Source organism: Propithecus coquereli, unplaced genomic scaffold (assembly GCF_000956105.1).
Source record: "Propithecus coquereli isolate 6110/MARCELLA unplaced genomic scaffold, Pcoq_1.0 Scaffold122, whole genome shotgun sequence".
NCBI lineage: Eukaryota > Metazoa > Chordata > Mammalia > Primates > Indriidae > Propithecus > Propithecus coquereli.
The window spans coordinates 4,399,197-4,426,882 of NW_012136303.1; the positions used below are offsets into that span (position 1 = coordinate 4,399,197).

The window sequence follows — 27,686 nt, forward strand, 5'->3', positions numbered from 1 at the left end:
ACTTTCCGAGGAAGGCATTTCAGAGAAGAGGGGGTGGCTGGGGTAAAAAAGGCCAGTGGGAGATTCAGAGCCCACTGGTGGTTTCAATTTGACTTCATTGAAGTCTCTTGGAACCTAGACCCAGACCTCCTAAGAGCCACAAAGAAACCAGTCTGGTACCTGGAGGGGGAATGGGATGGTGTGGGGTAAAAGGCATACATATTAATTTTTTTTTTCCTGAAGCTCTTTCTCTCCCTTTAGAATCTTATCTTGGCTTTGGATCTTAGAAGAGAATCACTAAGCAGAGACCAGACTCAGTGAGTGAGCAGGTGTTTTGGACAATGGACTGGTTGAGCCCATCCCTATTATAAAAATGTCTCAGAGCAACCGGGAGCTGGTGGTTGACTTTCTCTCCTACAAGCTTTCCCAGAAAGGATACAGCTGGAGTCAGTTTATCGATGCAGAAGAGAACAGGACTGAGGCCCCAGAAGCGACTGAATCGGAGATGGAGACCCCCAGTGCCATTAATGGCAACCCATCCTGGCACCTGGCGGACAGCCCCCCAGCGAATGGAGCCACTGGCCACAGCAGCAGTTTGGATGCCCGGGAGGTGATCCCCATGGCAGCAGTGAAGCAAGCACTGAAGGAGGCGGGCGATGAATTTGAACTGCGGTACCGGCGGGCATTCAGTGACCTGACATCCCAGCTCCACATCACCCTAGGGACAGCATATCAGAGCTTTGAACAGGTAGTGAATGAACTCTTCCGAGATGGGGTAAACTGGGGTCGCATTGTGGCCTTTTTCTCCTTCGGCGGGGCCCTCTGCGTCGAAAGCGTAGACAAGGAGATGCAGGTATTGGTGAGTCGGATCGCAACTTGGATGGCCACTTACCTGAATGACCACCTAGAGCCTTGGATCCAGGAGAACGGCGGCTGGGTAAGCCTTGTGTGTCCCTTTTCTTTGGCCTCTGGTCAGAGAGATCCCCAATAGCCCTTCCCTGTGTCTGTTGTGTTGGGTGATTGTTGGAGGTGTTGATTCTTAAGGAGACCTGACTGGCCTCATTTCACCACAAGAGGTCAACTGTTTGGAAATATAGATGACCCAGTTCTTGAAGGACCAGGCATATTTCACTCTGATCATCCTCATGACTCTACTCTTTCATACTTGTGTTCCAATTTCTCAGCAAAGAAAAACATAGCTGATGTGTTCATTTGGCCCAAAACCTGTGAGAGTGGGGAGTTAGCTCAGTGTTCCCTTCGCCCTGACACGGTCATTCACCACATAAAGGGGTGATGACTATCATGCCTGGAGAAGATGATAAGTATCGTAACCCACAGGCCCCTCCATCCTTTCTCCCCCAGAGGTGTCAATCCTATCTAGAGCTTCTCTCCCCCAAATCAGGTTCCCTTTATTTTGGAGTTTGCATGTATGGTATTTTCCTCTCAGACCAGACCAGGGCATGGCCAGGCAGGAGTTCCCCTGGCTTGGATGGGTAAGATTGTCAGATTTTAGGGCAGCGCAGGCTGTGCGGGTTGTGTTTGCGCTGTGCACCCTAAGTTCATTTTCCCCAAAGTGTGCAACTTTCTGCATGGATGGCTTGTTTGTGGAGCTCTTGCTGTGTCATGCATTAAGCCTGGGGACTTTGCACCTCACTGCCTGGGGTCGGTTGGGGAGCTCCAGCTGCTGTGCCTGTTACTTTCCGGCCAGGGCCCTGGGGCCTCTTCACTGAGCACTGTTTGCTGGCAAAGCAGGAACCTGGTCTGTGGGGCTCTGAGGGACATTAAGATTTGGTAACAGACTTTGGACGAAGGTGTAAGTGCCAGCCCTGTCACTCAACTAACTGTGTGACCTTGGACAGGCCAGTTTACCTTCTTGAGCCTTAGTTTCTTCCACTAAAAAAAATGTGGCAAGCTTTCCTTGCCTTACAGGGTATTGTAAATCTTGGAGATAATATGAGCACAGTGACTGACACTAGCAAGTTCCTTTTTCAGGGAGGGAAATTTCTCTTGCCCATCATGGAGTCAGAATGAGATATTGGTGAGAGCTTCTTTACCAGCGGTCACTGTATACGATTTGCTCTTCAGTGAACTCAGTTCTATTTCCTGGCTTATCTCCTTGCCTCAGGAAGGTGCAGGACTTATGAGAGGTACTCTGTTCCCTTAGAATATGCAGAAAATCGACAGACTGTGCAAAATAAGTCATCTATTGAAGGAGCTGAGGTGGAAGGGGCCCTGTACCGTGCACTCAGGAATGTCAGGAATGCAATTGTCCATAGGCTGGGCCCAGGGTGTGGCAGGCACTTCACTTTACCACTGAGCAAGAGACCTCCTGAGTTTGCCCTGGAACCCCACCCTCTCTCTCATTTCCCATTTCCTTGCAACTTTATCAACTCTTCCTCTCCACCAGCTCTTGTAAAAGGCAAGGGGGTCAAGTCGGTAGAGGTCAGATGACAGGGGTGGGTTTGGGACAGGTAAAGGTGGTGGGTTTTCTTGAGCTAAGGCTGACCAGACTTGAAAGCCATTCTGTAAATGAACTCCCTGGGGGGATAAATGATTAAATGATTAAATAGTTCCTGTGGGTTGGTGCAATGGCCTCTCCTGCTTTGATTCTCTTTTGGGACAAATAGTTGTTCAGCTGATTACAGGAGGGACAAGATTCCCGTGCTTCAGACATACTCTCTGAGGCATCTCCAAATAGGTACTTGGGCTGCTTGCCCACTTTGCCTGACTGTTGTCTTTGGCTAGTGGTCCTAATACCAGGTGGGTTGTTGCCAGCTGTAAACAAAAGGCAGTCTGGAGGAGGGACCTGGTCTGCCAATGAGACTCTGCAGAGGGCTACCCTGACCAGAGAATTGCCAGCTGCCCAGGGTAGCCTGTGAAAGAGGTCTTAGACACAGCAGCTGTGGGCAAGTTCATTAGATCTCCACTGGACTGAAATTCCATCTTCCACCTCTTTGCTTAAGAATTATCAGAGCCCGTTGGACAACATACCACATGTCACTTCCTCTTGGTGAACAGAGGGAATGTGCGCAGAAGAGCCAGTTATGTCAGAACCATTTCTGGGCATGCATTCTCCCCCTAAGGCCAGGGGGTAAAGAACATTTGACTCAGGATCCTTTGAGTGAGGGTACTAGTACCTGCCCACTTACCTCTCAGGTACCATCCTGTTGGAAGCTGCACAAACTGACTACTGCAGTGGCATCTCATAACCTTCCTGGAGGCTGCAGCTGGGAGATCCTTGAATATAGGAGTTATGGGCCATACTACCCAGGGATATGCTCTAAATTTAGCATCCCTAAAGGAAAGAGGAAGGAAATTAGCCTTTATTGAGTACCTCTTAAGTAGGAGGCATTGTGTTAGGTCTTTTACTTAGGCAGCCAGTATTTACTGAGCATCTACTATGAGGCAGTCAGTGTGTTAGGTGCTGGCCATAAGCCAGATATGGTACCTTCCGTTATGGAAATTACATGTTGTTTCACATATTCCACATAATAACCTTCTAACATAGGTGAATTTATTCCCAGTTCACACATGAAGCTTCTAGTGGCTAAGTGACTGACCCTAGGTATCCCTTAGCCAGTGTCTGAATGAGAATTTACACTGACATTGGCCTAACTCTAAAGCCTAAACACTTTCCATTCATATTAGGTTGTCCAGGGAGTAATAAAGTGACCCAGACAGACTGGAACAGGAAGCCAGAGATGCTTTTGGCCCAAGCAAAACATGCCTGTGAAGATGCTCACTCTGAGCTGTGATCCTGGCATTGTTCAGGTAGCTGTGGGAAGGATAGTGCCCTTGTCAGGAGTAGCAGGTTCCCGAAAGCATGTGGGTAGCCTCAGATTCTGACACTGGTAAAACTCTGACATGGCAGGTGTCAAGTAGGTGTCAAAGTTTTGCCCAGAGTGGACTTCTAGTTAGTTTTTTCGTTGTTAAAACCATCTGTGGCTCTGCTAATAGATGACAGTGGTGTGTGTAGGGGGAGAAGGTATCCTGCCCCAGGTATTTCTACTTAATCATGGATTGATGCTTGAAGGACTGGAATTCCAGACTCTTAGCCACACTGTTTCCTGCCTGGAATCACCTGATGAAATGCTAACCCTGTTCTGGTTTCTCTTGTCCATCTGTCTCTCCCACCTGTAAAGTGGAATAATGATAGCCGGCTGCCATAGCTTGACTCATAAATGCTCTAGAACAAAAGCCCTTCCCTTACCTTAATTGTAGGGTAGAAGTACTTCTTTTAATGAATGGGCTTCCTCCCTCAGGGAACTGACTTTGACCCCTGGAGTTATTCCTTAAGAATCAAAGCTAGTCCCTGAGATATTTACCTAGAATATTGTATAAGTGATCTTACCTGAAGGGACAGAATTGTTTCTGGGGCTTTCCAATGGGAATATGGGCGAGGACCCAGGTGGGCCAGGCCACTTTGAGATAGCTGTCCCTGAAGAAACCTTTTAGCCTAATGGAAACATCATTGTTGAAAGAAGTGAACAGTGCATGTGGCAAGAAAACATAAAAACATAACTTTGCTAGGCATGGTGTCTCATGCCTGTAATCCCAGCTCTTTGGGAAGCCAGGGCAAGAGGATCGCTTGAGGCCAGGAGTTCGAGACCAGCCTGCATAACTTAACAAGACCCTGTCTCTTAAAAAAAAAAAACAAACCCCAAATCCCGTAACTTGGCCTTTCTCAGGCTGCGTGGCTTGTGTAGGTCTCCTCTTGCCTATTCTGGCTTCTTCAGCATGTATGCTTAGATGTATGCTTCAGGATATAAGCTTAGTGGAAGCACCTCAGCTCCCTTGGCAGATGTTGGCAGTTCTGCGGTTTTCTTGGGGAAATCCCATTAGAAACCCCAAATGTGGAAATTTCTAGTCATGTCATTCAGGGCCCAAAATGAGGTATAAGTGTCTCAGGGGCTTCCCCTTGGAACACCTACTTCTTCTGGGTGTACATTTTAGGTTGCTTTTGAAACTCTGATACCATCACAGGGTTTTCCAGACTTCCTAGGAATAATTTCCCCAGTAGCCCCATGGAACCCTTTAGTATCTGGTTGAAAATTACCCAGGTATTTTTTCAGGGGCCCTCAGTGAAACCTGGATGGTTTTCTTGACTTTCGTGTGGGCAGTCACACGAAAGTCAAGTTTGGGGTGCATAAAGCAGAATTCTTAGCTGTTTCTTCCCTCAGCAGATACCTGTCCTGAGGCCAGTGGGCTGCAGCGTCCTCTGTGCCTGACCTTCCTTGCTTTTCCAGTGCCCTCAGCCTTCCATCACGAGGCTCACTTTCAGCAGTTGTGGTTCCGTCTGGGTTTAGTGTGGATAGATAGAGGGGTAATTCCCAGTGCACTGCTCTTCTACAGAAACATAATCTCCTACCACCTTAATTAAGCAGGGCCCCTGTCCCCTCCCTCAACTCCAACCTCATTCCACAGAGTCTTCCCTAAGGACTCCCTCCCTTTTCTTTGAAGGAGTCACTCTGCTCCTGGATCCTCTCCTCTTTTGTCCCTCCAGCCATTAGTCTGTCTTCCTTATTCCCATTCGGCAGACCCGAGTCAGACAATCCCACTGGGTCTTTTTGTTTAGCCTGGGGAAGAGAAGACCCGGAAAATGTGATCACCAGCTTCAAATATCTAAAGAAAGAGGGACTGAGCCTTTTTTATTGGTATGGTACCTAGCAAAACTTAGATAAATAAAAATAAATTCACAGTTGGTAGAGCTTAAATTAGTGCAGAGAAGACATTTCTAACAGATTCACTCTCTCCTGGTTTTAGGAGCTCCTGAGGGTGGAGTGCACATCTTGTCCATGCTTGTTAACTCAGCACTGAGCAGATAGATGTCTTGAGCATAGCAGATACCTAACGAGAAATACCCACTGAATTTCTGAAGAAACCTGACCCTTATCCCAGAATAACAATATTGGAAGTGGCCCTTTACCTAATCATTCATTCATTGATTCAGACAATATTTATTGAGCTCCTACTGTGTACCAGGCTGTACTAGACACTGGGAGTACAACAGTAAACAAACTAAGTTTCTGTCCTCAGGGAGCTCACATTCTATTGGGGAAGGACAGACAGTAAATATATAATTACACATATATATCAAGTGATAGTATGGGCAATGAAGAAAATAAAACAGGCTGGGGTGTAGGGCATGCCTACCAAGGGAGGGTGGGGCCGCAGTTTTAAAAGAGTGATCAAAGATGATATAGGAGAACAGAAAATGGCTTCCACTGCCCTTTTAGGTTCTTTGCCTGGGCTATGAATTAATTTGACATAAGACAAATTAACAGGACAAAAAAACTATTTTAATCCCACAAAATATGAGACTCGAGGAAGAGTCATATGATTGAAGCTTGTATAGCATCCTAATTTACAGAAAGGAATAGGGGGCCGGGCACGGTGGTTCACACCTGTAATCCTAGCACTCTGGGAGGCCGAAGCCGGTGGATCGTTTGAGCTCAGGAGTTCAAGACCAGCCTGAGCAAGAGTGAGACCTACTAAAAAATAAAAAGAAATTAGCCAGACAACTAAAAATATACAGAAAAAAATTAGCCGGGCAAGGTGGCGCATGCCTGTAGTCCCAGCTACTTGGGAGGCTGAGGCAGGAGGATCACCTGAGCCCAGGAGTTTGAGGTTACTGTGAGCTAGGATGACGCCACGGCACTCTAGCCCAGGCAACAGAGTGAGACTCTGTCTCCAAAAAAAAAAAAAAAGGGAATAGTGGCATGGGGCTTCTAGGGGTGTTGGCTATACAAGTTATGGGCAGGTGAATATTATATTGTTATGCAGATAAAAAATCTCTCAGGTATTAAAATTTGACTGGAGCAGCCACCTTCCTGATACAGATACTTTTACTAATCTAGATTTCCTTATAGGTGTGACTTTCTTTTACAAAGGGACAGATTTTTGGAGCTATTCCTATGTCTGCAGTTTCTCAGAATAACCAGCTCAAAATATGCCAGAGAAGTATATTTTGGGGGTGGTATATTCTGGTCTCCTACAGTCATCTGGGGGTGGTATGTCCTGAGCCCCAGCAAAGATATTACCTAAGACTAGTTTTTTTATATTTGAGCCAAGACCTGAAGGAGCTGAGGTGGTGGATGATGTAGGTACCTAAGAAAAGAGTGTTTCAAGCAGAGAGAATGGACTCAGGAGAGAGTGTGTTTGGCATTTTCAAGGGTGAGCAAGAAGGTCAATGTGGTTGGAGAAGAAACAGCAAAGGGGAGATGAGTGGAAAGAATGAGTGGTAGGAGATGAGGGGAGAGAATATTGTGGAAGAACAGGGAAAGGAGCTGGGGGCCAGATGATATAGGGCATTACAGGCCATGGTGAGGACTTTGGTGAAATGAGACGAGAGAGGCCAAGAGAATGTTTAGAGCAGAGGTGGTGTGGTCTGAATTCTACAAGGTGGCAGCAGGGAGCCCAGTGAAGAGGCTGGTGCAACTGCCAGGTGAGAAAGAATAGTGGCTTAGACCTGGAGGTGAAGGTAGTGAGAGGGGACTAAGGCATAAGACCAGGCTTGCATATGGTGTATTGATGGGTCAAACCATCCTGGAAGTGATATTTTTCAACCACTTGGAAGTCCTAAAATCAGAGCTAGTAAACTAGATGTTCTTTAGGAGTAGCTCTCTCCAAATGTGGTATCCTGATGAATGGTCCTCCTCCATTCTAGGAATATGTCTGTCTGAATAACTGCGACTTGTTTGGGTTCATGTCCCAGCTCACCCATGTTTAGTTGTGTGATGTTGGGCAAGCTCTTTTCACTTCTCTGAACCTTGGGGCAAATAATACCTGCTTCACAGGATAGTGGTGAAGACCAATGATGTATGCCTGAGGTGCATAGAGCCTAACACCATTTGGTATTTTATTTCTTGTTTACCACATATCAGAGACCCATTCACAGAATCTTGAGTGTATGCTCTCCTTTTTCTAGACTCCATAGTGACCCACCAGCACATCCTCTGGGCAGGCCCTAGGGCAGCGTTCCTGTGGTGGTAGGAACTCCATAGTGTTCATGTACCCTGGTGGTACAAGCACTCATCTTGGTGTTGGGATCCCAGTTCTACTCTCAATCTGCTCCTAGCTCACTGTTTCACCTTGGCCAAGTCACTTCACCTCTAGGCCCAGTTTCCCCCACTGCAAGATGGAGAGTTTGAAGTAGACAGTCTGTGAATCCTAGTTTTCTTTCACTGGCCTCATGCCTTTTGGCAGATTCCACCATTATGGCATACTTCACAGTAATGTTTTAGATGACTCTTTCCTGTTGGCAGATGTAGCACCTTAACTAACCCCAGCGTCACCGTAGGGTAGTTTATCACTGACCCCACAATAATAATACTCCACATTTATGTAGCATATTATAGCTTCCAAAGCACTTTTATATCTGCTCTGCCTTTATGATCCTTAGAGAGGAGCAGGAAAGATGCCTTCTCCATTTCACAGGAGGGAAATCAGGTGAGAAAGATGAAGTGACTTGCCCAAGGTTACATCAGGAGTAAGAGGCAGGGTTTGGACCTTCGAATCTGAACTTGACTTCTAGCTTGCTGTGTGACCTTGGGCAAGTCTTTTAACTTGTAAATGGATATACTAATAGCACCTTGTTCTGAAGATTCAGTGAGTGAATCCATGCCCTAAGGCTCTCAGAATCACGACTGTTCCTATCTGCAGCAGCACCATTATCGTCCCAGGGCTCCTTCAGTCACATCATCTGGCCTCTCTTTTATTACATATTTTTTGTAATTGATTTTTGTAAATTGTGTTTTTGTATAAAGAAAACTGCCTTTGGGACCTTCTGCTACTTGGTTTCATCCCTGATGAGACTCTCAGGCCAAGCTGGAGCCTCACTGCAAGCTCTGAGCCACGGGGCTTTTTGGGCAGTCTCCAGTGCTCCCCTCGGAACTAGAGGTTTTTCTCCTGCTCTTCAGGAAATGCCATTGCTATGACTTCCACAGACTGCTTCCTGTCCCAGCCCTGCAGCCTGCCGGCAAGAGTCCCAGCCCTGCTGGCAAGAGTGTGGAAACTGGAAAGTAATGTCCCTAGAGGCGCTCCCCTCCCCAAACTACTTTTTTTGGACATGTCCCTCCCTTTCCTTTTGTCAATTACTTTCTTTGCTCCCTCTCCCTTCCCCCTTCACCTAGCTTCTCTCTCCAGCCTGTGGTCCCTTTAAGATTTTGAAAATTTCCAGTCCAAGTTTGAAGGCCTGAGGAAAAGAAAAGAAAGAAAGAAAGATTTAGAAAATGCCTTTCTGCTTAGTTCTGCCAGGCCATTTCTCCCTACCCCATGCTAGGCTCTGGGGAGTCAGTCAGTACTCCTGGGTTCTCTCCTTGGCTTCATCACTTAGGAGCAGTTTCTGTCATGGACTTGCCCTAGAGGGGCATTAAACCTGCCACTTGCAGCACCCTGTTCCATCCATTAACCCTGAGTACCCCCAGGGGATCCCCACCCCAACTCTGCTTAGGATGGGATTCCTAAGGGAGATCTCAGAGATTTGGCTCATATAAATTCTGCCTCTTGGAGATTGATGATACAGGGTGGAGTGAAACTGAGCCTGCCACCCTTCCCCCCATCACCTTTCAGGAGGAAGCTAAAAGGTTGAAAACCTTGTTGGACAATCATCTGAGGAATGGGAGCTGGCTTGGGAGGGGATTGGAACGCACTCAACTATGCCTCAGATCCTTTGTTCCGCTCTTGAAAGGGAAACATTCCTCTCCCTCCTCCCTGGCCACACACACACATACACACGTGCCTTTGTTCCCCCAGTGGAGTCAGGCAGGGCCAGGAACACAGTGTCCCTTCCAAAGAGCCTGACTCTACTCCCTAGAGGCTGGCCCCCTGGTCAGTGGGCCTGGGATTTTTGCTCTGGAGCCTTGTGTCCTTTGCATGGAAGAGTCTCTTGGAGGCTGAAAACTTGCCTACAAACAGCTGCCCAGGGACTTCTCTGAAATTCATGGGATGCCCATGTCCCAGGATTAAACAGTCCCTCCCTTTTATTCCACTTGGTGATTAATATTATCGTTAACATTACTATTAATAGCACCCAACATGTATTGAGTGCTTACTCTATGCCAGGCATTGTTCAAAGTGCTTTACACGTATTAATTGATTCCATTCTCAGAGCAACACTCTAAAGTAGGTACTATTATTATCCCCATTTGATAAATGAAGAACAGAGAAGTTAAGTAACTTACTGCAAGGTAGCACAATTAGTAAGTGGCAAAGCCTGGGAGGATAGCTTCCAAGCCCCCACTTTTAAACACTACACTGTGTTCCCTCCTCCAGTTCACCATTGTCTGGATGATTTTTGGCATTTATTCGTGCTTACTATGTGGCAGGCCTTTAGTGACATCATTTCTGTGTTGCTATCCCAGCAACCTTATCATTATAGGACACCGAGATTTGGGAGGGCTCACAGCTAGCAGAAGGCAAGAGTCAGGATTTGAAACCAGGTCAGTCTTACTCTAAAGCTGTGCTCTTTATCTCTATTCCTTAAAAATCCTACAAGGTAAGTGGCGGTATCTATGTTTTATGGTTGAGAAAAATGAGGCTCAGAGAAAAGTGATATGCCTGTAGCCTCACAGGCTAGTACCAAGAAGAGCTGGGATTCAAACCTAGGGTGTGTGGCTTCAAAACACTCTACTGCCTTAGTAGTCTGTAGCATAATAATAATTTCTTTTATGTGCATGATAGTACTTTATAATTTACCAAACTCCTTTATAAAGGTTATTTCCCAGTGAAATAGGTGAGGTACGTTCAGCCCCATTTCCAGGGAGGAAATTAAGGCAAGGGAGCTTAACCCATAGTAAATGGCAGCATCAGACTTAGAATCCATGTTTTGACTTTTAACACAGTGTTATCAATGCTGCCTGCCTCCCCTAAGCCTGGATTTATGGCTCGGAGCTCTCCTCAGAGTTTTGTTTCTTTTGTTAAATCAGAAAATACCACTGAATGCCTTATACATGCTAAGTGCTGGGATTCTGTGGATGTTGTGGTGAGCAGGACTGAGTCCCATCCCTCAGTGGTCTGTTTCCATGCTCCATACCTTGGGCCTTGTTGGTGTCCCTCTGCCACCTGAATCATTCAAGGTACATCACCCATCTGTCCTCTCAGCTCCCAGACTCGCCAGGCAAGGTTCATTTTAGTGTGTTTTAATCACCTTCAGCACACACACAGACAAAACTCTGAACTCACATTTGAAACAGCTTGACTCCTTGCTGGTGGCATAGCACTAGGCAAATCAGCTTCAAATTCTTATCCACAAACCTGAGAGAATAATGCCAACCTACCAGAGTAGGTGAGGCATGAATGAGAAAGTGAAATGCAAAAGTATTTTTTAGTAATAGTAACAGGTACTGTGAGTATGTTGAGTACTTGCTTGCTCTGTGCCAGGTGCTGTGTTTATGCCCTCGATATAATCATCTTACTTGGTCCTTACAACTGCTCTGGTGTGAAGATGGAGAACCCAGGGGTCAGAGAGGCTCGATAATATGTCCACAGTAACACATCTTATAAGAAACAGAGCTCAGTCTTCAACTCAGATGTGTCTGGTGTGAAAGCCTATCCTCAGGCCACTGTGTCATTGCTTCTTTTGCAGGCCCAGACTGCCTTATTTTACCCTGACTACCTGACACAGGGCCTGGGGTTGTGCAAGGGCTCAGCCAGGGTCTGCCCAATGAACATGAAGGGTCGTTATTATGAGGTGCAAGTCAGACTACCAAAAAATGTGTCTGCCCCTAAGAAAGCAAACTGATCTGAAGCAGTAAGAATAGACCGGAATGAAACACTTGGTGAATGGCTTGAGGCAAACGGTGTCAGATCTGTGGTGTAGACTCCAAAAGCAGAAGAGGTTAGACCCACTGGCTGCATCCTACGGGTGCCCCATGCCTCTACCAAATAGACCCACTTCCACCATCAGCTTCCCAACCGATTACTCAGCCCAGAGGCTTCCACCATCAGCCTGCATCATCAGCTTTCCCCTTTTCCCTGGCCAACTACATTGCATCCAGACTCTTCCACACCAACAGTGGAAAGGGTCAGAAAGAGGAGAGGTCACTGGGGGTTGGAATAATCATAGCTTTCTCAGCAATGTGGCTTTGTATAATTCACACAGAGGCTTCAGTTTCCTCGTCTGTAAAATAAAGATAATGATAACTTCTTTATGAAGATAATAGTAATCTTTTCCTCATGGGCTTGCTGTTTTTCCTCTGTCTGAATCACTCGTCCTGTAGATCTGATCAGGGTTCTGTTATGATTCAGGTCTCAAATCAAATATCACCTCCTCAGAGGGTAAACCCATATTTACATGTTTACCATCTGTCTTCTCCAGTAAAACATAAGCTCTCAAAGCTCCCAGAGTGTGGGGACTTTGCCTTGGTTTTTCTTTCATCTCCAGCATCCAGCGGAGTGCTTGGCACGTAGGAGACACTCAGCAAATACTCGATGAATGAATAACTGTGTAGACCACCTAGCACAGTAACTGATATACAGTATGCTCAGTCAGTGTTAGGTATCATTACATATTAGAAGGATGTAGACCATGAAGCCTTTATTTAAAAAAATGTGGCAAGTGTAGGCCATATGAGTAAGAACCACCCAGACAGATCTGGAGGGTGGAATATGAATATGAAGCGTTTTGGAGATGGTAAGGAGGCAGGAGCTGGAGCCAAAGAGGGTCTGCGTTGGCAATAAAGGTGGTCAGGGAAAAGGGAGCAGGTGACTGATGACACAGGCTTCTGGGCAGACGGATGAGGATGGCTAATGCTAGAGATGTGCCCAATGGGGAGAGACCCAGAGCACCTGTGGGATGCAGTCAAGTCTCCAGTAACCCCTGGCAAAAAGAATCCCAACCCAGGGCTCAGCAGACAGAACTACAGGGAGAGAAAAGCCAGAGGCACCTGCAACCTACAGATCAGGTAAGCTGCCCTGGTTGTTATTTTGGGGATCAGGGCCAGGTGCAGATTCAAAGGATTGATTGAAGCCTTTTGGCAACTCTGCCCTCAGCAGGGTAAACATCACCTGTCTCCTACCACCTGCAGTGACAATGCCAGGAAGGTACCCTGGGCAGGTCCAAAGCGGCCCAGCTTTCTTGCTGCCCTGGTGGAGCGAGAAATACTCTCCAGGAGAGGCCATTCCGTCCCTGCCCCACAGCTCCTTCTCTGAAGGGCTCAGGTGGCAATAAGGTACCTTCTGCCCAAAAGGCCCCAGTAGTTCTGGGCCAAGGAAGGCAGGGGTGGGGCATTGGGAGCCGTTGACAGCTGGGCTCAGCTTGGGGGAGGGGTCATTTGGAGCAGGTGCAGATTTCGGGGAGGGTGGAGCATGAAGAGAAGTAGGGATCTTGGTAGGCTGCAAAATTTCCCTCCCCATCCCCCACCCCCAGCTGGCTTCTCTAGGAACCTGATGACCTAGTTACAATGCTTAGAAATTGTCAGCTTAGCTTGCAGTTCAGGGCTGTGTCAGCCTTTCCTCTCTCTGAGGCTTCTTGGGTCCAAAAGGTGCCTTGGTATTTCCCCAAGAGGGTTCCATGCTAAGGATGTGCGCCGTATCACATGTGCAGGCTTCTTACCCAAGGGAGGAAGGAGCCAATAAGGTTTCTTCCTTCTTCACTGGTGTGCCCCCACCAGCCCCTGGGAAAAGTGACTCCCCTGCCCTCTTCTGTTTCTCTTTAGTGGGTTGGTGGGTGGCAAATGGAAGTCATAGACTTCTTCAAGAGGGAGTTGCCCTAGGGATAGCTTGAGCATACCTAACCATTCTGTCCTTACCTCCATGTTAATGTGATGTTAAAACCTGATGGAAAGGGGTGAGGAAGACTATGCTGGGAGCTCAGGAGGCTCCAGTCTTTCCACGCAGTAACTGCTTCTCTGGTAGTCCTGGTGTCTGCCTTGCCAGTGCCTCCTTGGGAAATTTCATCGCTGTTAAGAGTCAGGTCCAACATTTGACAAACAAATGTTGAATCCCACTTGCGCGGTAGTTATCCCTGGCAAATTATTTAATCTCTCCCAGCCTTGGTTTCCTTATCTATAAAATAGGGATAATAACATATAGGACTTTTCTCAAAACAGTCTTTTTTTTTTGAGACAGGGTCTTACACTGGACTAGAGTGCAAGTGCAGTGGTGTCATCATAGCTCACTGCAAACTCAAACTCCTGAGGCCTTCTGCCTCAGCCTCCCAAGTAGCTGGGACTACAGGTATGCACCACTGAGCCTGGCTAATTTTTCTATTTTTTGTAGAGACGGGGTCTCCGCATGTTGCTCAGGCTGGTCTCGAACTCCTGGCTTCAAGCGATTCTCCCTCCTTGGCCTCCCAAAGTGCTAGGGTTACAGGCATGGCCTTTAAAACGTTTTTGTAAGCATGTAAATAACTGCTGATAAGATACATGGAGCACTTAGCATGGAGCCTAGTATATAGTAATTACTCACAGCTGCTATTATTAGGTTTTTTTTTTTTAAGTTCAAGAGCTCTATTGTACATCATGGTGATTAAAGTTACTAACAATATGTTGTATATTTGAAAATTGCTAAGAGAGATTTTAAGTGTTCTCACCACAAAAAAATAAGTATATGAGGTAATGCATATGTTAAATAGCTTGATTTAGCCATTCCACAATGTATACGAATATCAAAACATCATGTAGTACACCATAAATATATCCAATTTTTATTTGTCAAACAAAAATGAAGAAAACAAACCCAAAAGCAGCCATCCCCCCCAAAAAAAAATAAAAAGCAAAGCATAATTATTATTTCTGTCCCCTGATCATTAACATCTCTCTCTCAGAGATTTAATTTTTTTGAAAATTTAGGATCTGACAAATTTATTTCTAATTTATGGTCATTTAAAAAACCCTGGTAAGTTTATTATGAGTTTATTTCTGTATTACTCAACACCATTAAATAGTTGAGATTTAACTTAAAAATTGCCCCACTATCCTTTAAGTAGTTTGAATAATGCACAGTAATACATACATACATCATACACACACAATTAAAAGTATTATAGTCATTTTTTTTTATTTCTGCATATTGTGGGGGTACAAATGTTTAGGTTATGTTGCCCTTCCTCCCCCCCCATTATAGTCATTTTTAAAAGAAAAATAGATAAAACAGTGATTCCTCCCTTCATCCTAACCCTGAGAAAATCTGTGACTTAATGATTAAGCTAAAATGAAAACATGTAACTAAGCTTTAAGTCAAAAGACCAGGTTAATAATTGTGATTTTGGTCATTTGTCTTTTCTGAGCCCTAGGGTATTTTTTAATTCAAAACCTCTAACATATGAATAACACCTACCTCTAAAAATTTGTTGTGGGCTACTGACAGCTACTATTATTCCTCTTATTGTCAGATGCACTCACAAGCGATCAGTGGCTGTGATTGTTATTGGAGCTACTCTCCAAGAGTAAACTTCCAGGCTGACGGAATATATGGATATCCTTTGGACCAAGAGCTCGGAGATTCTTTTCTTTCTTTCTTTCAACTCACCACTGTACTCATAAGATTTTAAGATTCTCAAAGCTGGGGGCTTTGGCTCACAAACTTGTCCCCCACAAGTGCCCTAAGTCATACCTTGTATGCCTTATAGGTATGGCCAATGTTATTGACTAAGCATTTGGCAATGGGGCATATTTTCTTTGATCTTTGCCAAGGACCTCCAAGAAGCAGGGACCACCTTGTTTGTTAAGTGAGTGGAAGACTTAATCAGTTAAATATTTAAAGTGTGTAGAAGCATGCCTTAGCACATAGTAGGTGCTTGACATAGGTTTGAATGATTAAATAAGGCATTGTAGGAACTCTGGAGTTTTTCCAGGATGGCCCCACTCCCTTGTTTGCTGTGTGGCTTTAAGCCTCTTGCCCAAGCTCTGCCTGTTGCCTCATATGTTGAAGAAAGATAACACCCGCCTTGCCTGCCTTGTGGGCTAGCAGGGAGGCCCAAGGAGACGATAAATGAAAAAGCACTTTGAGAACTATAAATGTTTGGCCTTGTTGCTGCTCCTTGACTAAATTTACAGTCATAGCTGTGTCATTCATTCATTCATTAAACCAACAAGCATTTTTTGAGTGAAAGCAATATCACTTACCCAGCTTCATGAATTTGGACAAGTTATTTTACTTCTCTAAGCCTGGGCATCTATAAAATGGAAATAATATTCATTTTGCAGGATTATTGGGAGAAGGACTTAAACAAGGTGCTCTGAGCTTATTGAGGATGGAAACTGTGTTTTATTCACTGTTACCAGCTAATATTGGGCCTCTTATTCACTGTTACCAGCTAATATTGGGCCTACTACTTGATAGCTGTTTAGTGACCGAGTTAACAAACATTCCTAATGATGAATGGTGTATGTAAAGTGGCCCTGCACAGTGCCTAATACAGAGTAAAAGCTCGTCAGATGCTGGGTCTTTCCATTTCCTCCCACTGTGAGACTTGGTCATTTATTGATTCAGCCATTGGTTGCCTTCTGCAGTCAAATTACCAGGCAAGGGCAGACTCCGAGTATGTATGACTCAAATGAAATGTAGTTATGCATATTAACTCCTAACCCAAGGATGTCCTCACCTGCCTAGGCTGGACTGCTGAGTGGGGACTCTGACCCTGCCAGGATTAGTGCTACTGAAACATAAAACCCAGTGTACAACAGCCCTCGCCCCACACTCACCTCTGATTCAGAACAAGAACAACCACCCACTCCCTTGTCTGCTACTCAGTGAGGAGAATTTCCCTTTGCTCACAGTGCCTAAATTCAGGTGGAACCCTAGGGGTTACCATGTCAGGGAAGTCCCAGGGAGTCACTCAGAAATGGCCTTTTGGGGCAGGGTCCAGGGAAGGAGCCCAAGTCTAAGGCTCAGGGTCTCCTGGGACTAGGTCAAGCAGCAGGTGCGGTTGTGAGGCCCAGGGCTGGTGGCTGAGTGATGAAACTGAGAGATATATAGGGCCTGACAAAAAGTCCAGAGGAAACTGCCCGCCTGTCCATGCAGGTGTCTGGGCACCTGGGGGCAGTTTCTGGGTCTGATTTAGTGGTGGAAGTTCAGGTTCCATATTAGTATCCCAAGCCTCAGTGAAGGAAACCTGTTGAACTTCCAAGCATAGCCTGCGGTCGACACCCAGCACCTTTGAACCCTTCTCAGACCCCTTTAGGGTGAAAGAGAGGCTCCTCCTGTAGGCTCTATGCTATTTGGCTGGAAAAACTCGAGGAACAATGGCATAATAACCATAGATAGCTCCCTTATGGCGCCCCTGCTGTGCGTTGGGCACTGTGCTGTTTAAGAGAAGGAGATCATTTTGTTATAGGAAGTATGGGCTCTGGAATTGGACAAAACGAGATTGAATCTGGACTTTGTTTCATACCAGCTGTTTGATGTTGGGCACATTCCTTCCCATTTCAGTTCCCCTGTCTGAAAAATGGGGAATACTTCATGCGGTTTTCGTAAGGATGTATGTAAGAGCTTACTTAGCACAGGTGTTACAGTAATTTTTAATAGTAGTTAATATTTATTTAGCACTTACACTTTAATGTTTCATATGTGTTAATTCATTGAATTCTCAAAATAGTACCATTGAGATAGGTTCTCTTATTATTCTTGTAGAGAAGTTAAGAAATTTGTTCAAAGTTGCACAGCTAGTAAGTAGTGAAGCCATAATTTGACCCCAAGCAGTCTGGCTCCAAAGCCAACTAGCTTGTCCTATCTCTGGGTAAGGAGGAACCTAGTAAATGTTGCTGCTGTAACTGTTGTATCCAGCATTGTAGCTCTGTGGTTTTTGGTCTATCCACTGAATTCTGAGCTCAGTGAAGACCAGAAACCCATCTTAATCACCTTCTATCCCCAGAGACCAACATAGCACTCATGGTACTCATTAATATTTGCTTAATGGCTGAGAATACTCCCTCTCTTCGTTAATCAATCAGTAGCTCTTTATCGACCATTTCCTGCAGGCTAGCTTTGAACTAAATCCTGGGAGGAATGCAAAGTACAACTGTGCCTCTGTAAACGGAAGGTTGGGTATGTGGGTGGGGGTGTACATTCCAGAACATTGTGTCATTGGCAGAAACTTCCACACAGGAGGCAGAAACAATACAGGTGGCTTGGGGGTGTTTTCCAAGTTGGGATTCCCACCCTTCCCTGAGTAGTCACTCCCTCCATCTACAGAACAAGGTGCCGCAGATTCTCTACTCCTGCCCAGGGCAGGAACCACTTCTATCTCCTCCATCCTTCTCTAATGCAGAGAATACATCTTTCTTGTTCAGGCAACCAGTTCATGGGAATGACAGGAAAAAAGAAGATAGGAACTGGAAAGGGACCTTAGAAAATCACTCCTTCCCCAATACTGCAGCCAGAGTGGCCTTTTAAAAACCAAGCTCATATCTTATCACATTCTTGTTTACAACCCTTCAGTGGCCTTCCACTATACTTGGAATAAAACCCAGAGTTCTTACCAACCTCTGAGGCCTGTATGATCTAGTACTGCCTCTTCTTCATTCCATCCTCCCTCACTCCACTCAAGCCACATGGGTTCCTTGCTGTTCCTGGATCCTGGTGTACTTGCCTCTGCCCAGTGGCCTTTGTAGTTGCTGTTCCTCTGCTTGGAATGTTCTGCTCCTCAGGTTTCCTTTCTGGTTCCTATAGTTGGCTCAGCTTACAGGTCCCTTCCTCTGAGAGGCTTTCCTTGACCTTTAATTTAAAGTAGCTGAGCTACTTCTGAATCACTCTCTAGTCTTTTGCCTTCTTTTATTTTTGTCATAACAACAGCCTCTACCTGAAATTTTCTTTTGTTTGTTTACTTGTTTTTCATCTGTCTCTTCTACTAGAATATAAGCTCCATGATTATGGGGGCTTTGGTTTGTTCATCATTGTATCTCCAGTGTCTACAACTGTTCTTTGCAGGTAGTAAACATTCAGTGAATAATTTTGAATTGAATGATTAAACAAATGAACAAACCTACCACATGAAAAAACAGGCCCAGAGAAGAGAAGCTAATGAGAATTAATAGTGTTCGTTCTTTCAGCCTGCCTTTCGAATGCTTATTAAGTGTCCAGCACTGTACTCGGTGATTTACATGCATTATTTTTGCCACTTACCCTTAATTGTTATAATGAGTTGTTTGGAATATCATTTTTGTATACACCACTATAGCATTTAAAAGAAAATTGAACCAATTCTTATTTTTTATTAGAACCTTGCTCTGTTTTACAAAGAGTTGGAAGCAACTTAGGAAAATTCATACAACCAAAAGGATGAAATAGCTAAAGGAGTCAGGTGAAAAGAAAATACGGGTAAGAAGACAAGAGCCATGACTTAAATGTATACTACACAAGTCCCTTTGAACTGAGCAAAGTTTTTCTTTATGATAACTAGATATTGCTGGCATTCTTAAAAATTATGGTTTTTAAAAAACAGTCTAATCACACACATGACCTTGGGATTGTCTCACACTGCATGTAAGAGTTAGGGTTTGCTGGCTCCCTTCCTGCCTCATCAGCTGGGCTCCTGGATTGAGGCAACATGATCTCTTCCTGCCAAAGGGGCTGATCCAGCAGGGAGAAGCCTAGACTCCTCCCCAGTCCTCTCTGGGCCCAGCCAACTTTGTTTCAAGGAATCTTTTTCCCAGAAGGTTTATAAATTGAGATATCACCATTAAAGACCCAGTTCTGCTTTCAGTATACTTCCAATTGAATTAGAAAGAAAAGATATAATGCATGTGAAATGAGTGAAAACTAACAATAAATGCTAAATGCCAAATGAAGGAAGGACTGCACAGAAGAGGCAAGATTTGCACTGGGCCTTACCACAAGGCAGGGAAAAGAGCGGCTGGTGCTCCCATACCCAAGTGTCAGTGCCAGCTTCTGAAATGGGAGCCAGAGCCTTGAACTAACTGAGCAGAGAAGTAAGTGTGGGGCCATTGTCCTTTTAGTCTTTGGCCATCCCAGATACATTCATCCTTTGGTGATTCAGCAGATGTCTGTTGAATGCCAACCATGTGCCAGGCCCTGTGCTAAGTGCTGGGGGTGCTGTGATGAATAAGACAGTCAAGGACATTGCTTTTACAGAACTCTTATTTTAGCGGGGGAGACAGCTAGTCCAAGAAACAAATATTAATAAGATGATGTCAGATAGTAGATTAAATGCTGTAAAGAAAATGAAACTGAGTAATGGAGTATCTAGGGAAGCAACTGTATATCTGGTGGTCAGGGAAGGCCTCTCCAAGGAGTTGATGTTTGAGCTGAGAGTAGACTGAAGATAAAGAACCAGTCTGGGAATATGTGAAGCAAAGATTTTGCAGACAGAGAAGCAGCAAGGCAGGATTGAACTTAGCTCATCTAAGACTTGAGCCCTCTCAGATACTCAGCCCTGACACTGGTGGACCCAGTCTGTTGCCTTTGTTTCCTTGTTTCCTTTTGCGTTATAGGTGAAGATGATCTTTCAAATCTCCCCTGCAGAGATCCAGTGGGAATAATGGGGACTACATTTATTGAGCACCTAGCTCATGCCAGGCACTCTACATGCATTTTCTCATTTAATTCTCCCACCTAGCCTGTGTGGTAAGTGGTCTGCTGGCCCTACTTTCTCTTCCAATGAGAAAACTGGGGTTAGGAGAGATGAAGTCGTATGCCCAGATCCCTGCAGCTTGTACACAGTGAAACCTGGATTCAGACCTAGATTGTCTGGCTCTAAAGCCAGGCTTCTTTGCACTGCTCCACCCTTGAAATAAATGAAGCATCATGGTTAGGGGTGTGCAGAAAGTTGCTTAGTAAAAGGAGATTTGGGAAAGCATCTTGGTTCGAGAGTCTTAAAGGATACCTGCTGACCTCACAACTGAGAGGGTGCTCTATACTCATCTGCAGGAGGATGCCTCCAAAGCCTGGGGTTACTATAGGCCTTTGCCAGAGGCATGTTTGGACTTAGCCAGCTGAGTATCCTCCAGTTTCCTGCTTTTACCATCTCAGCTGCTGGTCAGGAGGTTTGGGAAGGTGACATCATCTAGCTGAATCAGCTGCTGCTTCTAGACACATTACGGGAACTGAAAGTCATTGCCCCTTCCTTCCCGCTCTGCAAGTTTCTTTAGAATGAGGCTAGGGTACGGGTGTTCCACCTGTCTGCAGGGTCATGACTAGAACAGTACTTGCTGTTTTTAAAGAGCTAAAAGGAGCATTTTCATGGAAAAAGCTGTCCTCAAGGCTTCTCAAGCTAAGGGAACAGAGTGCCCTTGAGGGGCGGGAAGATTCATAGGAAGGGCCTCCCCACTCCCTCTCTTCCACCTTCATTTTGCCATGTGACCTTGGCAAGAACTCCTGACCCTTCTGATTTCCTTTGCCTAAGTCTTAGGCTCAGGCTCAGCACTGTAGGATGGATAAACAAAATGTTATTTGTGGATTTTGACCTTATGACTTTTATTTTTATTTTATTTTATTTTATTTTTTTTTTTTTTGAGACAGAGTCTCACTCTTTTGCCCGGGCTAGAATGCCGTGGCGTCAGCCTAGCTCACAGCAACCTCAAACTCCTGGGCTCAAGCGATCCTCCTGCCTCAGCCTCCCGAGCAGCTGGGACTACAGGCATGCGCCACCATGCCCGGCTAATTTTTTCTATATATTTTTAGTTGTCCAATTAATTTCTTTCTATTTTTAGTAGAGACGGGGTCTCCCTCTTGCTCAGGCTGGTTTCGAACTCCTGAGCTCAAACAATCCGCCCACTCCAGCCTCCCAGAGTGCTAGGATTACAGGTGTGAGCCACCGTGCCCGGCCGACCTTATGACTTTTAGAGTCTGGTCAAGGGGACAAAAAAACCGCTTACATTTCAGAGTATGGCAGCTACCACGCTATGATCTATTGGAGGTCTCCCCTTGACCCAGTGATTGAAAAGGAAAAAAGTAAATGAAATATATTTTTTAAAAAGAAAGTAATTAAAAGATGGCTCAGTGCCAAGCAAGTGGGACAACAACGGTTACTTGCCTGTGACTTTGACTCTCTCAGCTTCACTATTTTCATATGTAAAATGGATGCCACCATTTGGCTCCTTGGGTCATTGGAATATTATGTGAGATAACACATGTAAAGCATACAGCAGTGTACCCAGCACCCAGGGAGTGTTCAATGGATGGTAGCCCTGTAGATAGGTTCTCAGTAATAGCTCAGTAGAGGAACGGACTGTTGGATAAGTTTGGGGAAGGCTTTCTGGAAAACATTTGCTTGGCACTGGACTTTGGAGCCTGGATAGGACATGGATAAATGCTGACTAGAAGCAGCGTATACAAGTGGGAATAGGACAGGCTTTGGTATGTGATGGTGGCAGTTTCCTGTGTAATCTTTAACAGGTGACTTTACCTCTCAGAGCCTTAGTTTTCTTCTCTGTAAGGTGTGGATACCCCTAGGACCCACCTCACAGGAGTGTTGGGAAGATTAATGAGATGCCATACTGATAAATGGAAACCGCTGAATAGAGTCCCCAGCATGTGCTGTTGCTGTTTCATATTTAGCAGGAGAAATGGCCTGGGCAGAGGCTGGGAGGTGGAATGTAAGAAGGCACAGCTTTTACTCATTCTCTCTCTCACATCTGCCATCATCTCTCACCTAGACAACATAGCAGCCTCCTCCCTGGTCTGCCTGCTTTTGCCTTTGCCCTGCTCTAATCTGTTATCCACATAACAGCCAGTGATCCTTTTAAAATGTATATCAGATCCTGTCATTCCTTGCTTCAGAACCCTCCAGTGACTCTTTATTCATGAGATTAAAAGCCAAAATGTATACAGTGCAGAGACAGATGACTGGGAGACCTTGGTGGGCCAGCAGTGGTAACGATAGTCACCTAAAAACAAGTGCTCTAGAGTCCACCGAACTTCGGCTCCAACTGCCCAGGCTCATTCCTTCTCAAAACTAGCCCTGTTCCAGCTCCATGTCCTTGTGTGTGTGCATGTATGCAGGCACCGGTGGATGACACAGTAGTGATGCTGTGCATCCAGGACATTTCATAATAGGGAAGGACATTGACCACTGCCTTGGGGCTACTGAAGGTCATCAGGGCTGAGAAAGCCAAAGGCACTCAGGCAGCCGTCCTTCTCTCTGAGACTGAGTCATTTCCTGGGGGATGTTGGTCATTCATTCATTTGTTCATTAACAAATATTTATTTGAGTTCCTGCCATATGTCAGGCACTGAGCTAGAGGTTGGGCATACAGTCTGAACAAACCAAAGTCCCTGTTCTCACCAAGTGACATTCCAGTGGGGATGACAGATTCTAAGTAAATTAACAGGTCAGGTAGTATTTAGTGCTATAGAAAAAAATAAAGCAGGGTAAGGGGATTAGGGATGGGAAAAGGAAGGGTAGGGTAGTCAGGAAGGCCTGTCTGATAAGGTGACATTGGATCTGATTGCAGTGAGGGCATGATCCATGCAGATATTTGGGGGTAGGGTATTGCAGCCAGAGGGAACAGCAAGTACTAAAGCAAGGACAAAAAACACTCCCCAACGTATTTAAAGTACAGCAGGAAGGCCAGTGTAGCAGTAGCATGGTAAGCCAGGGGAGAGTGTGGGGGAATTATGTCTGAGAGGTAGCCAGGGCCAGGTCCTATAAGGCTGCATAGGAGCTTACTTTTATTCTGAGAGCAGTGGAAAGGCATGGAGGATTTTTGAGCCAAGAAGTGACGGGATCCGACTGAGGTGTTAGAAGGATCTCTCTGGTTGCCACGTGGAGAACAAACTATACGGGCAAGGGTGGGAGCAAGAGACCAGTCAGTGAGAAGCCAGGTGGGTGATGACAGTACCAGGGCAGAGCAGTGGTAGAAGTGATGATTAGGCCAGAGCTTCAATATAATTTGAATATTGGGCCAATTGGATTTGCTGATAATTGGATGAGGAGTGAGAGAGAGTGGAGTCCAGGTTGTTGGCCAGAGCAAGTGGAAGAAGCTTGCTGCCATTTAACGAGAAGGGGAAGACACCATGGCCAATAGTGGTTTCCTGCTGGGGCTGTGGAGTTGGACTGCCAGCATTCGAGTCCTTGTTTTCTTGCTGTTTGACCTTGGGCAAGTGTCAGTTTCCTCACATGCAAACCTGCTGTCCAGGCAATAGGCAGTTAGGTACTGTGAAAACTAACTGGGGCTAAGTTGTATGAAGGGCTTAGGACGTGCCTGGCATCTAGTAAACCCTCAGTAAGAGTTGTTAGCTCTGATCATTATTATTATTGTTGGAAGGCAAGGGAGTCCTGTGATCTTAACAGGCCTCTGGAAAGCAGGCAGTAGGTCCCAGCCCACCTCCACCACTCTCTCAAGGAGCCCACCCTCCAAGAGGCAGCTCAGACACCATCTGTCCAGCAGAGAAAAGCCACAGGGAGACAGCTTTCGGGGAGCATTAGATAGATGAGCCCTTCCCAAGAAACTTAATCTCATTCTCAGCAGGTGCTAATCCCACCACCCTCCCTTGGTATCTGAGCCCAGCCCACCCACTTCCTTCCCCACCCCCATCCTGTATCCTAGACCATCTTCTCACCAGCTCCAAGCTGCTACCAGCAAACTTCCTTACCAGATGGAGGGGCTCTGACAGGGGCCCATCATCCATCTGACTAGGCCCAGCCCCTCACATGGATCAGGTCACCAGGGGCTACAGGTGCCACCTGTCCAAAAGCCGCCCCCCCCCTCCAGGTGCCAGTTCCTGGGCGTGGTGCTTGATCCAGGCTGGAGCCAGCTGGAGCCAGGAACTCCCACTGTGCCCCAGCTGCTGCCTGCCTTTCCACCCACAGGCGAGAAACAGGCTTAACCCTTTGAACACTATGTATGTAGTTAGTTAGTGGTTGCAGTTCTGGCTTGGAGTATTGCACTGTTTCAGTACACTTTTTTTTTTTTTTTAAAGAAAATTTATCATAAATACAACAGAGAATATCTAATGCCTATGTAGTTTCAAGAACAGGAAAATGATCAACTGAAAACTAACCACCCAGTTTAAGAAATCAAACTATGTGAGTACTTTAGAGCCCCTTGTGTGCCCCTCTCCAGTTATGCCACTCCCCTACCCATATTCCTGAGTTTTGTTTATCATTCCCTTGTCTTTTTTTTTTGAAAAGTTTTACTATGTAGGGACACATCTATAAACAATATAGAATATTCTTCTGCATGTTTTTAAACTTCATTTAGTCATCGTACTATGTGTTTTCATCTGCAGTTTACTTTTTTCATTCATCAGAAGATGTATGTAAGATCCATCCATGTTACATGTATAGCTGCAGTTCATTCCTTTTCATACCCCTTGGTATGAGTATGTCTTAAGTTATGTATCCATTCTACTGTCAGTGGTTATTTGGGTCTTCCCTTGTTTTTGCTATTTCAAACAACGCTGTTGTAAACACTCTGTGTGTTCCTCCTGCACATGCACACTGCACCATTCAAAGAGTTCAGAGTTTGGCAAGAGTTCCCAAACTTTAGCGGCCCATCAGAATCACCTGAAAGGCTCCACCCCCTAGAGTGGTTGATTGTGTATGTCAGGTTTGGGGCACTGAGAATTTGCATTTCTAACAAGTTCTTAGGTGATGCTGCTGCTGCTATAGGTCCTGGGACCTCACTTTGAGAATCATTGCTATAGGGTATACACAGGAGTGGAATTGCTTGATGGGAAGGTAATGCCAGATTGTTTTCCTGTGTTTTTATGAATTTACACTGTCACTAGCAGCATATGAGTTTCCATTGCTTTACATCTTTGTTAATACTTGATATGGTCAGACTTTTAAATTTTTATGGAGCTGGTGGGTGTGAGATGGTATCTTGTGGTTTTAATTTGCATTTCTCAGATTACAAGTGGGGCTGCAAATCTTTTCTTACATCTGTTGGCCATTCATATTTCCTCTTCGTAAAATGTTCAAGTCTTTGCTCCATTTTCTTTTGATTTGGCTTTTTTTATGGGTTTGTAGGAATTCTTATATATTCTGAATACTAATATTTTGTCTACACATGTTACAAATACAATCTTTCAGTTTGTAATTTTTCTTTTCACTTTATATTATGTCTTTTGATGACTGGAATATCTTTAATGTAGTTGAATCTTTTCTTCTATGATTTATACCTTTCGTAAAGGTGTTGAATAAATCCTTCTTTCCTTAACTTATGTTACGAAAGACATTCGTCTATATTATTTTCTTCTAAAAGTTTTAAAGTTTTGCCTTTCATATTTATGTCCTTAATAGATCTGGAATTGCCTCTTGTGTCACATTAGTATGTTTTTGATGGTGGAATACTTTTATTTCAGTAGGTTTTAAAAGGCCATACATCTAAATTATTTATGACTTAAGTTGTACTTAGAGCTTATTATATATATTGCATTAATATTTCATATTGAACAAAGGTGTTCTCTTTGAGCAACAGTTCTGATCACATTTTAAACCTTTCCAACATTTTTATTGGACTTTTCAGATTTTTTAAAATATAAATTTATGGGGGAGTTTTTAAATTTTAGGTGTGATTTAGGCATGATAATGGTATTGTAGTTATATGATTTTTTTTCCTTTGAGATTCCTTGTTTTTTAGAAATACATATTAAACTGTGTGACTTGCTTCAAAATAATACGGGGTTAAGAGAGAGTGGTTGGGGAACAGATGAGATCAGATTGGCACCAAGTTGACAATTGTTGGAGCTGAGTATCGCTTTTTTTTCCCAAAAATTGCACCAAAGTAAAGCAAAGCTCTAGTTGATGAGGATGCGTTGTGTAGGCATTAGCAGTACTGCCCTGACTACTCATTCATTGGACAGTAGCGCTACCCCAAGAAAAGGATGGTTGCTGAGTATCATTATGTCTACTTTTGTAATGTTTAAATATTCTCATATAAAAAGTTTAAAATATCCAAGGATTATTTACAGGGTTGCCTGTGAAGTAGAGCATCTTTTCTTAGTTTTATTAGCCATTTATATTGCTTCCAAGCCAGTTTAGTCTCCATCTACTTTTAGGAGTCCCTAATAGAGTGATCTTAGCTCACAGGAAGGAGATAAATCATAAGGAAAACAGGAGAGTGAATGGTAGAGGACTTGGAGGAAGAACAGTGGAGCAGGGGGTTTTCAGACCTAGTTTCCAGCCCTTCCCCTAGAGACTGACTACCCTGCTTCCTCCAGGATTAGGTTCCCTCTCTTCCATTTTTTCTTCCAGGGCCACCATGGGATAATTTTTATTTTAACCAGAACCTTCTTTGCCTATTATTCTACCTGGACAGACTTAGCCCAGAGAATAGAGGAGCCTCATCATTGGATACTGGTCCTCTCCCAGCTTAACAGCATCCAAGGACAAAGGGTCAGAGATGGTAGCAGTTCTAGTGCAGCTGGTTACACAGTAATGGTGTTATTTTGTTGTCATCGAATGCAAATACCAGAATTGTCATTTTCCTCTGATAGTGTAATGACTTAGCCAAAGAGCCTCTTTCTAGGGAGTCCCAACTGCTTCTTGTGGGAAGATGTCTTTCTCTCTCTCTCTCTTTTTTTCTTGCATGCACATCCCCCCTTTTAATTTTTTTACTTATTTTCTTGGAATAGGTAATATATTCATGTGGTTCAAAATTCAAAAGGAACAAATGTCTCCCTCTCATCCCTGTCTTCCAGCCACCCAGTTCCATTCCTGGAGAATAGACTCTGTAGATACAAGCAAACACATATATGTTTCCCACTCTTTTTACATAAATGGTTGTGTGTTGTATATGCACACAACCTTTCTCACTTAATGGTATCTCTTGAGTTCATTCCATATGAGTCTATAATGAGCTTTC

General features: G+C 44.7%; 1 protein-coding gene across 3 annotated transcripts in view; it reads left to right on the plus strand.

The window, feature by feature from the left end:
• Nucleotides 1-27,686, plus strand: part of BCL2L1 (BCL2-like 1) — a 48,620-nt gene that overhangs the window by 1,354 nt on the left and 19,580 nt on the right. For 2 of the 3 annotated variants that reach the window (XM_012637707.1, XM_012637706.1), the window contains exon 2: nt 241-916. In XM_012637707.1, coding sequence (XP_012493161.1) covers nt 353-916 — 564 coding nt within the window. In that variant the 5' untranslated portion in view covers nt 241-352. Of the gene's footprint in view, nt 1-222; nt 917-27,686 lie in introns of all 3 variants that reach the window. The other variant, XM_012637705.1, reaches the window with a different exon arrangement.